This window comes from Pelmatolapia mariae, linkage group LG5, assembly GCF_036321145.2.
Source record: "Pelmatolapia mariae isolate MD_Pm_ZW linkage group LG5, Pm_UMD_F_2, whole genome shotgun sequence".
NCBI classification, from domain to species: Eukaryota; Metazoa; Chordata; class Actinopteri; order Cichliformes; family Cichlidae; genus Pelmatolapia; species Pelmatolapia mariae.
Genome location: NC_086231.1, coordinates 20,602,974 through 20,619,047, shown reverse-complemented (window position 1 = coordinate 20,619,047; position 16,074 = coordinate 20,602,974). Strand labels below are relative to the sequence as shown.

General features: G+C 41.1%; 1 protein-coding gene across 1 annotated transcript; it reads left to right on the top strand.

Annotated features, from left to right (window-relative positions):
• The first annotated feature begins 5,493 nt into the window (after positions 1–5,493).
• On the top strand, positions 5,494–16,048 carry eps8l3a (EPS8 signaling adaptor L3a). Its single transcript, XM_063474974.1, has 17 exons — positions 5,494–5,594; positions 5,720–5,793; positions 6,033–6,097; positions 6,189–6,347; positions 7,198–7,347; positions 7,446–7,510; positions 7,598–7,689; positions 7,792–7,904; positions 8,042–8,153; positions 11,100–11,173; positions 11,273–11,347; positions 12,396–12,541; positions 12,649–12,923; positions 13,125–13,198; positions 13,289–13,396; positions 13,902–13,987; positions 15,814–16,048. The coding sequence occupies exons 1-17, from the start codon at positions 5,494–5,496 to the stop codon at positions 16,046–16,048; spliced, it is 2,004 nt and encodes a 667-aa protein (XP_063331044.1).
• The last annotated feature ends 26 nt before the right edge of the window (positions 16,049–16,074 follow it).

Sequence of the window (16,074 nt, the reverse complement as noted above, 5' to 3'; positions counted from 1 at the left end):
GCTGCTGCACTTTGGGTCTGAATTGTTTTATGGCTTGTTAAACGTAACTGTATTTAGCCTGTGATCGCATGTTTATTTTATCAATAAAAGCGTGACTGTGAATTTGTGTGAAATCCTTTCAAAAATACAAATTATGCTCATCTTTGAGCCATAAGAGTAAAATGCATGTTTTGGCCACTTTATTAGTTACATGATGTCATCACTCAGCTACTGCAGATGTGTCAGCTGCACATCCACGATATGGATCTCCTGCTCTGTCACATCCCAACCGTGCTCTGTTGGATTTGGATCTGTGGACTGTGGAGGCCATTTGAGTACAGTGAGTATAGATCCTCACAGACCTCTGAAGAGGTCATGCATATGTACTCAGTACTTTGTTTGGGCCCCTTTTGCATGAATTACTGCATCAATGGCATGGATGCTATCAGCCTGTGGTACTGCTGAGGTGTTATGGAAGACCAGGATGCTTCAATAGCGGCCGTCAGCTCTTCTGCATTGTTCGGTCTCATGTCTCTCATCTTTCTCTTGGCAGTGCCCCATAGTGCCCCTATAGGGTTCAGGTCAGATGAATTTGCTGGCCAATGAAGCATAGTAATCCAATGGTCATTGAACCAGGTTTTGGTACTTTCAGCAGTGTGGGCAGGTGCCAAGTCCTGGTGGAAAATTAAGTCAGCATCTCCATAAAGCTGGTCTGCGGAAGGAAGCATGAAGTACTCCAAAATGTCCTGGTAGACGGCTGCGTTGACTCTGGACTTAATAAATCACAGTGGATCAGCACCAGCCAGATCAACACAGACTGGAAAATACACACTGGACTTCAAGCATCTTGGATTGTGTGCCTCTCCATTCTTCCTCCAGACTCTGGGACCTTGGTTTTCAAATGAGATGCAAAATTTGCTCTCATCAGAAAAGAGGGCTTTGGACCACGGAGCAACAGACCAGTACTTTTTTTCTTTAGCCCAGGTAAGATGCTTTTGATATTTGTTGTTCAGTTCTTCCACACTTTTCCCTCCACACTTTTCCCTTCCACATAACCTTCTATTAATGTGCTTTGATACAGCACTTTGGAAACATCCAGCTTCTTTTGCAATTACCTTTTGGGGCTTTCCCTTCTTATGGAGGGTGTCAATGATGGTTTTTCTGCACAACAGTCAGGTCAGCAGTCTTCCCACTGAACCAGACTGAGAGACCATTTAAACGCTCAGGAACCCTTTGCAGGTGTTTTGGATTAATTAGCTGATTAGAGTGTGACACTTTGAGCCTACAATATTGAACCTTTTCACAATATTTACATTTTCTGAGCTTTTGAATTTGGAGTTTTCATAAGCTGTAAGCCATAGTTATCAAAATCATAACAAATAAAGGCTTGAAATATCTCTCTTTGCCAGTCTATATCATATATTATTTTCACCTTTTAAGTTGAGTTACTGAAATAAATGAACTTTTGCATGATATTCTAATTTTTCAAATTTCACCTGTATAGTGTTCACAGTATATACATACATATCTATTAATAATAATGGATTGGATTTATATAGCGCTTTTCAAGGCACCCAAAGCGCTTTACAGTGCCACTATTCATTCACTCTCACATTCACACACTGGTGGAGGCAAGCTACAGTTGTAGCCACAGCTGCCCTGGGGCAGGCTGACAGAAGCGAGGCTGCCATATCGCGCCATAGGCCCCTCTTGCTAACACCAGTAGGTGGTAGGGTAAAGTGTCTTGCCCAAGGACACAATGACCAGGACAGAGAGCCCAGGGATCAAACCGGCGACCTTCCGGTTACAGATGCGCTTCCCAACCCCCTGAGCCACGGTCGCCTTTTTCAACCTATTCTGATATTCAGTGTGAACTTCAGCATGTTATCGTGATCATGTGTACATATCTCATTGCATGGGGTGTCGCCATGTGATGTGCTGATTACATGTTAATGTTAACAAGAAGATGAACTGGTGTCTCCAGTGAACTGGCTGGTAAGTGAATGTCTGCTCATAAAAAAACCAGACTTTGTTAAAACATTGTTTATTTTTGCTGAATCTGGTGATTCTGGAGGTTGATAGATATTTGAGTTAATTGCAAATCAGCTCCCCAGAAATGATAAATGTGCTCATGAAACATAGCTGACCTCCAGTGGTTTAGTTAAACAACAGCAAGCATGAGATCAGCACAACATACTGTAGTGTTAAAGTCACAGAGCAGGCACTGAACGTGTCTGTTGAGTCACTTACACTTAGAAACCTTTAAAAAATTATGTAAGATTTAATGTATTACAAACCTATGTGACAGTGATTAATTAAACTGTTAATCTGTTGAAAACAGACAAACATCTGTTCCTCCAGCCAGAGCCTCTGATCAATGTATCCTCTTTATTTATTGGTTTATTTTGGAGGTGGACAATTTCCAGCACTCATTTTTTTTTCTTCTGTCTGTCTAACAGACAAAGAAAGAGAAGCACGTTTGCTTTAAAATCCTTTCTTTCCTGGACACATCCCTATTTGAATCTTTTGAATACAAGAGATTTTATTATAAATAGTCCCCTGCATTGTGTTAAACTACCCACTGTAAATGATTCCGACCCAACACACCGTGTTTCAGTTTTGTTTTGCTTTTATTGCACACTCCTGGCTTGGCACACATGGCAGCCAACTTTCCAGTCAGCTGTGCCCTCTCCTGCCCTCTGGTCTCCAACATCACGGAAAAAGGGAAATCCTCATCAGCACAATCACATCCACCTGTCCCTCCAACCTCTCTGGCACCGCCCCTTGAGCTCACTGCACCACCACTCCCCTGCAGCTGAGTCAGGGATCACACCTCAGCCACACCTATCATTCCTTTATATTTTGTGACGAAGATGGGAAATAGATTTATTGAAACGTGCAATTATACATAGAAATACAGCACAGAAGGAAAAACTAAAGTCTAAACAATTGGAATGAGCTTGAAAGTTAATATTTGGTTTGACCACCTCTATTCTTCAGCACCGTTTGAACTCTCTTAGTCAAGATTTCCTGTCATTTCTTTGAGTAGTCTTCAGGAATAGTTCTTGAGGCTTCTTGAAGGACATTCAAAGCTCTTCTTTGGATGTTGACAGCCTTTTGTTCTGTTCTCTGTCAACAGGATCCCACATTGCTTCAATAATGTTTAGCTCCAATCCATGACCAATTGTGAGCCACTCAGCATTTTCCATCCGGGTCTGCTTTTTTAATGCCATTTTTGTTGTTTGAAGTCTGTCAGCACTTGGAGGCACTTCACTGGCCTGAGGTCCTAAGCAGTTATCTGCCTTGCCTAAGGGCAAACAGCACCTCTAGGAAAGAATTATATGTTTTTGTCTCAGGCTGTTCATAACAAAGTGCCTAAAGACACAATCTGGTCCTTTGCCAAGTTGTCTGTTATGTGTAGACCCAACACCGATTCATCCCTTGACTCAGGAGCCTTTTTAATGTTTGAATGACTCATAGGTCATTCTTAATTAGCGTTGCAAACAAAAACATTCTTCTGAAAATGGTCACAAACAAGGACTGAACTGAAAGTGAGTGAAAAAGTAGCCAATTCTAAAGAAAACTTTGATAGACTTCCAGAAAGCCTGGAGAACTATCGCTCAAAATCACTTATAAAAAAGTTCTGGCTCCTTGGAAGTAAAAAATAAGGAAATGAGGGATGACTCAAGACTTTTCTCAACATTTTCTTAAAGTATTACACTTTTGAATAATGTTGCCGCTTTGGGTAGTGACAAAAAAGCTAATTTTTATTGGGTTTTCATACATTTAATCTAGTGTGTAACGTCATGCTTTTATGATTTGTCATATTTTTGGATTTGAAGATCTTAATCTGCAAAGCTTCTGCCAGTCACAGCGGCTTGAATGAGCAAAGTTCCCTCTTAAATACAGCAAAATGTCAATACGAAGTAGCAAAACTTTAATGAGACATTGTTTATAGTACAACCACCCCAAAATAATGACATGGTACAGTAGCCACTTCCTGCTGTTCAGCAGGCAGGATTTCTGCAAGCTACTTGGTTTACCTTCTGGAAGGATGAGCTCAGTCGTATAGAAGCAATCAAAGCAAATGTGGTGAACAAATTATTCTCAATCTGGTAAAGTTTTCATAGATCATTTGAGCTAAATACATTCACACTGGACGCTGTGTTTATTGCATTACTGAGGAACTCTTTCTGGTTAATGTTTGGCTTTGTGATATCTGCTAAGAGGACATAAAAACCAACAAGCCAGGTAGATGGTGTCATAATCCTTTTTGAACATTTATAACAGGGCATTTAAAGCTAAAGGAAGGAGATGTAAAAGGGAGACTCTAAGTGCTACAACGGTATTTAGATTTCCTTCTCTCTCTCTCTTTTAACCTTGTTTCACTTGTACCCATTTAGCATTAGCCCCAAACGTATTTATGTATAGAGAATACAACAGATATACAGATTACATAACAGCAGACTATTGAACAGATATGGAAGAATAATAAAATAAAGTGGTGTCATCTTATCTTAATATTTACAAATGGAAAGAATGCAAAATGCTGATCAAGTTTTCTTTGTAGCATTTATTGATGGGAGGGTGATTTCCACGATATCTGGTAACCTTTGCTCAAACGGGATACCACTAAAGATCTCACGCCCTCATCCAGATGGCTCTTCCACAGATCCGTTTGCTAAAGTCTGCGGCGGACTTTGTCCTTCTCTCTGATGAGGAAGTCTAAGCCCTACATCGACAAAGTGCGGGTTTAAAACATGAGCAGAGTTTGACTGGAAGCAAAAACAACGCATAAGGAACTAACAACAAAAGGTAAGAATTGGTGACAATTTCAGCAGTACACTGGATATGTCTTTATTGTTTGTCTGAATGATGTATGGCAAAGGCTTGCTGAAAGGTTGGACTTAGTTCTTCTCTTTATTCACGGCTATCAACATAATTTAAAAACATACTTTTCAAAATAAAATTTAAAGAATAAGGGAAAACTTGAATAATTATTTAAAATGAATTCGTGGTGTGGTTTTGAATCCAAACTTTTAAAGGGTTAATGATTTTGGTTTCCACTGACTGTCATTACGCCACTTTTCCACTCAACCAACTACACATCATATGTCAGTCAGGATTTGAACTTCATGTATTCTTCATATGTCATTAATCAAGATCTGATTTAAGTGTTCCCTTAATTATTTTGATGTATATATATATATATATATATATATGTATATATATAGATAGATAGATAGATAGTGAAATCAGTTAGAACATGTGTTAGATGTACAGCGCATGTTGTTTGGTCATGTGTCACTGCAGGTGTGCAGTTGTGATGTAACTGACCACATTTCTGTGTTACCACAAGATTGATTTCTTGATCCGTTTATAATTCTCTGCGTTTTGATTTAATTTTCATTCCTCTAATTAGCTCGGACTTAACACAATAAACCTGTAAAAGTGGAAGATTTATGGGTTTATTTCAGATACAGGTGGGTGAGTCCACTCACGTATGACGTGTGTATGATTCATGTGATATTCCAGGTGAGTCCACTCAGTATGTTCAGGAATAACAGCCCCTTTGGCTATGATACCAGCAGCTATGCAGACTCACTCCAGTCCAAGTATGTATTCTGGCAATTTTTTTTATCTGGGCAACAATCAATTGGCTGATTGCTTTATTCGTTTATTTTATCCAAAGGTTCAAAGGTTTATATTTAATATTTGGGTTTTTGTTTTTCTGTGACAGTGGTTATTCCACGATGGATGAAGCACCATCACGGCTCTCAATTATGTCGAGGCCAAGTGCAAAATCAATTTACTGTAAGTAAACATTGCTGTTAAACGTACTAATAGGTTTTAATTTCATATATATAACTCTGATTTATCTTATTGGATTTTATGACCTTATGCAACTGATCATTTGACTATGTCATTGCTGCCTTTCCATCCTAAATATTTCAATTGTCAATTGTTTATTATTATTATTATTATTATTATTATGCTTACACCTTTAATTGTATTTGTGAAAGAACATAAAGACCTGCTTTGTGTTTCAGCAGTGCAGAGGCAGGAGTATGCAGCATCAATAAACAAGATGATGGGCAACTTTCAGTGCAGGGTGGAGGTGGAGTATTAAGAACATTTTCTAATATACATCCAAATGTACCCGTCTCTGTATAGTGTCAAACTTCTGTTTTAATCCCTCTGTGCCACAGCACCTGTTCACCTGTGATCTGGACGGGAAGGACCTGAAAAACATCACAGACTGTGTGGACCGTTTGAACCTGCTGGAGGAGATGGGTCATGTGTGGGGTCAGAACATGCTATTGGAGGTGCAAGGCACCAAAATGATGCTCACAGACATTGAAAACAAGGTAACAACCACAGCGCAGCTTACAGAAAGTCTATTTAAAGTGGAATGAGTTAATTGGATGAGTTATCATCTCATTAAATTTGTGCCAATTTGCATAAATGTCTGATATCAAAAGTATAGTAAAATGCAGACCCGCTGTCATGTGTCATACCAGCGGGTTGAAAGTTCTGGGTAGGGCTAATAACATGGAGAGACAGGCAACCGCGTGTATGTCAGTAAGAGGAAAATGCACATTTGCCAGTAGCGTTTCACCTTAAAACACTTTAAAACCTTATTTATTTATTTATTAGGGCACACTAACCAATAAAGTAAAAGCATACCTGGATAAGAAACTCACAGCGGATCATTATCAGTCATTGATTGGCCTGCCTAGAGCCGAAACATCAACATTATTGAAGCAGTGTGGGATTATTTTGACAGAGAACAGAACAAAAGGCAGAAACATCCAAAGAAGAGCTTTGAATGTGACTCATGAAGAACTAAACCTGAAGACTACTTAAAAAAAACAATAGGAAAACAAAGAGAGTTCAGACTGTGTTGAAGAATAAATGTGGTCACGTGAAATATTCATTTTCAAGTTCATTAGAATCATGCAGACTTTGTTTTTGGCTTTTGTGCTCTATATCAGTTTGGGGTTGTTGTTTTTTTTACACATTTTAATACATTCATTTACCTATTTTCAGTTTCTCTAGCAAAACATAAAAACATGCGCTGTGGCTCCAGAGGTTTTCACAGAACTGTTTAATGATGTTCAAACTTTTATCCTGCAATGATAGAAGCTATAAAAACATGTGAATCAACAACACAACATCCTTTGTGATTACTTTGTACTTGCTACTGTGCTTTTTCAGGAGGAGCTGGAGTCGATGCCTCTCAGTGACATCCAGGAGTTCAACGCTGTGCTGGACGCCGGGGTGTTTAACTCTCTGCTCACAGTGTCAGTCCAGGCCAGGAAAAACCGCAACAACACTGTCTTCATGTTCCAGTGTGATGATGTCAGGGTGAGGGCAAACTGGCTGAGATGGCTGCCATCATGACTCATATCAAGTGAAAGCAAAGGGCAAGTGATTTTCTAATTCTTTCTTCTGTTTTTTTACAGGCCGACTATGTTGAAAAATATCTCTCACTAGCACTGGCACGCCAGGGACAGAATTCAGGCATCAAGTACTGTAAAATTTCTGTGTCCATACACTTTAATCTTTATTAAAGTTTTCTTCGTGAAACTGTATCTCACCTTTTTTTTTAAATCAGAAATGAAGGAGTGAAACCTGCAGTAATCCCTAAACCCAGAGAACCAGAGCCTGCAGCTGAACCAGCGTGGCAGTGGAGTGAGCCTGACTATGGTAAGGTTGTGACAGCATACATGGTGGTACTGGTGCACTGGTTATTGGTGTGATGATGGCGTATTCATCCTCTTTTTCATCTGTTTGTGGTTGTGTGTATAGAAGACCATTTGCGTGATCCTGAAATGTTACTGCCTGGAGATGAGGAGGATGATGAGGAGCCCTTCATGCGTAAAGACATATCTCATTCATACACGGAGCTGGACAGGAATGTGGTGAGTTTTCTTTAAGAGAAGTATATTTTGCTTCTTTTTTGCGTGCTTAAATCAGAAAGCATCTTTAATAACATCTGATAAGGGAAGAATAAATGACTAAATTCCTCTTTTCTCAGTGGCTTTTTTCTTTCTTGCAGGATATGTTGAATCATATTTTAAGTGACATCGAAATCTTCATGGGACAATTAGCTGCAGCAGAAGCTAAAAATGCAAAGAAGAAGAAGACGAAGAAGAAGCAAAAGGGGAAAGGTCATTTCACGCAAAAATTAAAAGCACACTTGAAAAAAAATCCCATATTGTGTGAAATTCACAGCTTCCAGCAGCGCCTGGTTTAACTCAATTCAGTTTAATTCAATTAAGTGTTATTTATGTAGCGCCAAATCACAGCAACAGTTGCCTCAACGTGCTTCGTATTGTAAGGTAAAGACCCCAAAAAAATACTGAGAAGACAGAGAAAACCCCAACAATCAGAGGACCCTCTATGAGTAAGCACTATGGCGACAGTGGGAAGGAAAAACTCCCTTTTAACAGGAAGAAACCTCCAGCCTTGACCTATTGCAGGTCTAGGCTGCGATAACTAAGGGAGGATTCAAGGTCACCTGATCCAGCCCTAACTATATACTGTATCTCTGTGAAGGTTCTCGGTCATCCAGGTCATCGTAGTCTAAGGAGCTTGGAAAGAAAAGCGTCTGGACTTCTTTGAGTTTCACCTCTCATCCGAGAAGCTTCTCGGATGAGAGGTGAAACGTCTTCAAGAAGAGCAAATCAGGATGAAAGTCTCAGCCACCCTCTCCAGTGCCAAAGTCCTTCCGTCTAACCTCACATTACAAGAAAAGAAGGCCGTTGCTTCCCTGAGCAAAGACCACAACATCACTATATTACCAGCTGATAAGGGAAGGTGCACCGTGGTCCAAAACACAACAGATTACCACACAAAGATCACTACTCTCCTCAGTGACAACAATACCTACGAAGCCTTAAAGCGAGACCCCACAAGCAGCTACAAAAAGAAAGTTATAGCTTGCCTTCAAGACCTTGAAAGGGACAAAATCATTGACCGCCTTACATATCACCGCCTTTATCCAGGGGATGCCATACCCTGCATTTACGGACTTCCTAAGATCCACAAAGAAGGGGTCCCACTCAGACCCATTGTCAGTAGCATAAACTCAGCCACTTACAACATCTCGAAACACCTTGCAACCGTCCTAGCACCTCTTGTGGGGAACACCCCACATCACATCAAGAACTCCACCGACTTCACCGACAAGGTCCAGAAACTTACCCTGGATCCAGATGAAACCATGGTGTTCTTTGATGTAGTCTCTCTCTTCACTTGCATACCCACCACGGAAGCAGTGGAGACTGTCAGAAAACGACTACAAGAAGACAGCTCCTTGGAAGACAGGACCAACTTCACACCCAATCAGATTTGCACACTGTTAGACCTCTGCCTCACCACTACATATTTCAAATACAACGATGGTTTCTACAGACAAAAACATGGCTGTGCCATGGGCTCCCCCGTGTCGCCTATTGTAGCCAACCTTTACATGGAGGAAGTGGAAAGGAAGGCTCTTGGCTCTTTCGAAGGAAGAGTACCCAGCCACTGGTACAGATATGTAGACGACACCTGGGTCAAAATCAAAACACAAGAAGTGGAATCCTTCACTGCGCACATTAACGCTGTGGATAAAAACATCAAGTTCACCAGGGAAGACACAAAGGATAACTGTTTGCCTTTCCTGGACTGCGCTGTGCACATTGAAGAGAATGGCAACCTCAACATTGAAGTTTACCGGAAGCCCACACACACGGACCAGTACCTCCTCTTTGACTCCCATCACCCTCTGGAACACAAACTTGGGGTAATCAGGACCCTACACCACCGGGCAGAACATGTTCCCTCTAAGCCTGAGGGAAAAAAGAAGGAACACACACACGTAAAGGAAGCACTCAAAACATGCGGTTATCCTAACTGGGCGTTCATGAAGTCAGCAAAGAGGCACAGAAAAGAAGATCAGACACCAGCAAGGGAGGATAAGAAAGACAGACGCAACAACGTTGTTATCCCCTATGTAGCCGGTGTATCAGAGAAACTCAGGAGAGTTTTCTCCAAGCACGACATCCCAGTGTACTTCAGACCCAGCAACACACTCAGACAGAAACTGGTTCACCCGAAAGACAAAACTCCTAAACACAAACTTAACAACGTGGTGTATGCTGTACAGTGCAGCGAGGAATGCCCAGACCTCTACATTGGAGAGACCAAACAACCACTTCACAAGCGCATGGCACAACATAGAAGAGCCACCTCCACGGGACAAGACTCAGCAGTCCATCTGCATCTTAAGGATAAAGGTCACTCTTTCGAGGATGCCAATGTTCACATTTTGGACAGAGAGGACAGATGGTTTGAAAGAGGAGTGAAAGAGGCCATCTATGTCCACTGTGAGTGACCATCTTTGAACAGAGGCGGTGGTTTACGACACCAACTGTCTGCCATCTATAATCCAGTTTTGAGAACCCTTCCCAGACGCCTTAAGGCCCACTCACATTCTGGGCCATCTGACCTCAGGAAATCAAATGATAAGGTGGGGCCAGGTTTCACAATGAGCTCACCCGAAACCCTGGCTGATTGTGACCCACACCCGCTTTCACACCTTGGCTCATGTGATTAGGTAGAGGATCATCAGGGGGTCCTTTGTCCCTCTTTGGGGGGAAACTCCCACTGGGTTTAAATCTGAGACTCTCCACCATTTGACCCTAGAACTGAAGAAGCTTCTCGGATGAGAGGTGAAATGTCTTCAAGCAACTCAAAGAAGTCCAGACACTTTTCTTTCCAAACTCCTTAGACTATATACTAGGAAGGACCTCTATTTTTTCTTTTAATTTAGTATTAAAAATATAATTTTAGATGTTATTGTTCTATTTAATTTAGAACATACTGCAGGCACAGCTGTGAGTTTCCCCTTTGGTCTATATTCATTACATAACTGTAGATTGCTGTGGGCTGGCTAAAATTACAAAGACTTTAAAAAAAAATAACAATCTGTATTTAAACAACTGTATTGCCTTTACTTTAAACTCTATATTTATATAAAAATATATTTTATTCTAATGAATATTAGCAGCTGTGATGTCTGCATGTTTATTTAATTATTTATCTTTATTGTTTGTTTTGTTATTTTTCAGCCATGGACAGCATGCCCTCTCAAGAAGAATTTGAAGAATGCCTCCATAAAATTAAATTTGGTTTAAACCTGCTGGTTTGTTTCCCCTTTTCCATTAACACAATATCATCATGCTGTGGGTCTGTGTGTTGTTCCTGTGTAACATACAGTATGTGCGACATCTTTCTTTGACAGGGGGAGCTCAATGGAAAGATCAACAATCCCAGTGCTCCTGAATTTGTACACTCATTTTTTGCCTCGTTAAAATTCGTAAGTGACTATTAAAAATATTTTTGGCATCATCTTTAGAATTTCGCAGCACTGTTTCCACCTTCACACATACACACACCCACCCACACACACACGCAGGTGCGCGATCACAAATATAACAGAAAACATAAATTGATTAAATTAATGATAGTCTAGAGTGGGCAGTGAAGAAGAAATCTGAGGAAAGATAGGAAGGGCATTGAAAAAATCACATGTAACAGAGCTGCTTAAAAGCAGGACTAAAACAAAATTGGTTTTAAAAGTAATTTCTTCAAAGCCGACTCTCCTCACACAGGTCACTCCAAAGCTGAAGCACCCTGACTGTGAAACGTAGTTAAAAAGAAGTTTTTTCACAGGACTGCACCCCATGATTCATTAGCTTGTAGAACCACTTTTAGCACTAATTGTTTTGTGACTTTATGACTTTATCAGTCTCTCACATCGCTGTGATGAAATTCTGGCCCACACTTTTTTACAGGGTTGTGTCAGTTAACTGAGCGTTGTGGGCATTTTATTTATGCGCAGCTCTCTTAAGGTCGCCCCACAGCATTTCAGTTGGGTTAGTTTGGAGGTTGCAGCACATCCATTCTTTTCTTTTACAGCTGTTCTGTTTGAAATATGCTGCTCTGCTTGGGATCATGGTCCTACTTATAACCAATTTAATGAAAGCTTGAAGTGTTTGACTTCAAAATACTTTGCAGTTCATGGTTGTACAGTGACTGGTTTCCAGGTCCTGTGGCTGCAAACGAGCCCAAATCATCACCCCTCCATTGCTGTGCTTGACAGTTGTTATGAGGTGTTCATGCTGATATTCTGCGTTTGGCTTTTGTAAAAATGCTGTCACATAAAGAAGTGTTAATGAGTGTTTAAACACCTGGAATTAACTGAACTGGGGGTTTGATTCTCATTTTCTCACTGGCTGGACTTTAAACTGCACAGACACCTTCTGCTGTCATCTCAGCAAGCCTTCCACCTGCTCAGGGTTGGCTGTGCACACCACTATTCCACTGGACTTATATTTGTTATTAATTGTTAATGTCCTCATCAGGTGGTGTCACACTGTCCTGAGGTTCTGCCGCCCAGCATTATTGTGCCGTTGCTGACGCCTCAGTGTATCCGTCTCATGAGTGAAGAGGCGTCCACGGAGGAGGACGAGCTGTGGCAGTCTCTGGGAGATGCCTGGAACATTCCCAGGTGTAACAAGACATCTCTTATACTTTGACTTCTTTTTGTTTACAGCCAAGAAAGTGTTCTGTTAAATGTCAGCAGGGCAATCAAACATGTACTCTTACTGTTATCAGTACCCAGTGGCCAGAAGATGATGAGGACATCCCAACCTACACCCCGCAGTTCTTCGATGGCTGGCAGCCCCCTGAAGTCACTGCAGAACCTCCCCCCACTCCACCTCTGACCAGACAGAAGAGTGCACCCAAATCTGTGGCCAGACCAAAGAGCCCCCAACCTGCACCCAGTAAACCAGTAACCAGGCAAGAGAGCCAGCAATCTGCACCCAGTAAACCTGTGACCAGGCAGGAGGATCGGCAACCTGCACCCAGTCAGGTAAACGAGCATTCAAGTATCTTCTACTTACTTAAATAAATAAATAAATAACACAGAAATTCACATCAATGCCATTTTCTTCTTCCACACAGACGCATGGCAGTTGGAAACCTACACGGTACGCACGAACACATAAAGGAGTCAGTGATTCAGTGCAAAGTGAGTGTTTTTGATTTTGACTTTTTTTTCCCCAGCTCAATGGAGCCAAAACTGCGAGAAGTGCGTGTGAAGTCTGACTTCATTTCAAGAAACCAAAGAGAGCTCACCGTGAGAAAAGGAGAAATAGTTCAGGTATCAGCAAAGTGACTCATCCAATTTTTCTGTCCCTACTCGCATTTGTTTTGCTAACTTCCTCCATATTTGCTTTATTTGTGCCTACAGCTGCTGGACAAGTCCAAGCAGTGGTGGAAAGTGAGGAATGACAGAGGGGACGAAGGCTTTGTCCCCAGTAATGTCCTGAGCGATAACGATCACCAACCTGATGAAGAGGTTACTACTCAGCAGACACAAACACATTACAGTTCACATTAAACTCATTGTTGTAGAGACACACAAACACTGAATTATTCTGAGCGTAAATGATAAGAAATAAAAAGCATGTTTGTGTAGGATTAGACTTTTGCCAAGCCGCAGGTGCTAATGGGAATGATCCCATTCCTGTTTCATTCCACACTCCAGGAAACTGGGAATTTACTATAAATACAAGAAACATTACTTGTAATGTGTCACTGCTGAGTGTTTTTGCCCTTCTAATTTGATGTTTACGTGTGTAAAACAAAGCAGAAAGCCCAACAAAGACAGGAAGTAAAACTTTCAACTGTGTAAAAGAGACCAGGAATTACAAAATAAAACAGGAACGGACATGAGCAAAAACCAATAATCATATAGTTTACACTATATAGCAAGCTGTATGTGCATTTTTATTTTCATACTTACTTAAAGTAATACTACTTTACACTTAAAGTAATAATACATTATTGTTCCATTTTCAAAGGAAATTGTGGCCTCACCTGTCCTAACAAAGAAGTCCAAGCCTGCCGAAGTGAAAGCCTGGCTCGAAGACAAGGGCTTCAGTAAAATGTGAGTACAACCAGAATTCTTCACTGTCTAATGTAATGAATTGACTGTGCGGGTGACCTTGGTGTTAGTTTCTGGCATTTACTATCCAGTGTCTGCATAAAAAGAAACATGAAGGTCAGAAAGATCAGCTGAAATATCTGGGAGGAGGGACAAATGTGGACAAACAGTTAAAGAGTAAAAATGGTCTCAGATGTGGATGATCAACCTGCTGTGACGTGCAATCATCTCTGTTCTCCTTCATATTAATATAAGTGTTATAAATTATCAAAATTATCGCAATTTTCATACACTTCAGCTTTATTTATTCATTTTTTCAGTCTGTTAAGTATTAAATATTAAAAACAACCTTAGCCGAATAACAAAACACAGCATATTAATGTATACTTTATTAACCCTGTAGGAAATTGCTTAGTCCTCTGCATTTAACCCATTCACCCAGTGAAGCAGTGGGCAGCTACCAATCCAGCACACGGGGAGCAGTGTGTAGAGACGGTACCTTACTCAAGCCCCAAAACTATTCATGGCAGCGGTGGGATTCAAACCAATGCCCCCAAAGACACTGGAGCCTTAATCCAGCACCTTAGACCGCTCAGCCACGCTACCGATTGCACTGTGTTATTAAGTATCTAATCCAAAAAGCAGAAGCACCGTGTGAAAATCTGAGTTCTCCCTTACCCTCTTAATCTCTATGGAAGCAGTAAATATTATCCAGGTGCTGCTAATCAAATGCACATGGCTGACTTAACTGATCATCAGCAAGTGTGAGCAACTCTATAAAAGCTGAAGTCTTGGCAGTTTGCATTGCCAAGACATAAGCAATGATCTCATTTTCAAATAATTTGAAGTCTTTCACTCTATGGTGAGAAAGATTTTTCGCAAATGAAAAACATTCAAGATTTTCCAGTCTTCCATGGAGTAGACTTTTCAACCCATGGTCAGACCATGCAATGCAGAGGAACTGCAAAAAATCCAAGACTCACACTTTTCAGACTCTACAGGCCTCAGCATGTTAAATGTAAAAGTTCATGACAGCACAAAGACTGAACAACTATGGCTTGTTTGGAAGGATCGCCAGGAAAAAAGCCTCTTCTCTCTAAAAAGAACATGGCTGCATGGTGTTTGCCAAGCCTAAGCTACACTAAGAACAAACTACAAGACTTCTGTAACAATGACCTTTTGACAGATGAGATCAAAATGTTTGGCCACATTTGGGAAAACCAAACACAGCCTATCAGCACAAAAAACAAACACCTCATACCACCCGACAGCACGTTGATGGAGAGGTGATGATTTAGGTTTTGTTGGCAGCCACAGGCCCTGGGTATGTTGCAGTCATTGGACTGACACAAAATCCTCTGAGTACCACAGTATTGTAGAGTCTAATGTGAGGCCATCTACCTGATTGGCTGAAAGTGAGTGATGCAACAATGATCCCAAGCACAGCAGCAAATCTACAACAGAATCACTGAAAGTGAAAAAATACAGGCGTTGATCCAAAGTCCAGACCTGCAACTGACTGAAATGCTGTGGTGGTACTTTAAGAGAGCTGTGCATGGACAAATGTCTACAACTTCACAGAAAAGTGGGCCAAAATTCCTCCGTAATTACACGAGACAGTCTGTATGACTGTTAAAGTCATACAGAAAATGATCACTTCATGTTATTGTTGCTAAAAGCGGCTCTGCAAGCTAGTGAATCATGGGGGGTAGTTAGCTTGGCTATATAAATCTGCAGGTATATAAAGACACAGTTGTGTGTACTGCTGCACACTAAGCAGGTTTTCCAAAGTGTGAGAAACACAGATCCATGTTATTTATCTCCTGCAGCACTGTACGCTGTCTCGGCGTGGTGAGCGGCACTACGCTTCTGGGCATGACCAGAGAGGAGCTGAAAGTGATGTGTCCTGAGGAAGGAGGCCGAGTCTTCTTCCAGTTAAAGGCAGTCAGGTCGCAGCTAGCCGTAAGTGACAAAGCGCTGCTTCACTCGTTTCTCCCATCCATGTGGAGTTTCTATAGAAGCATGCTGCATGTAGCACAGACAACTCTGCTCTGTCTTTTGTGAACACTTTAGGCTGCCAGTTAAGTGAG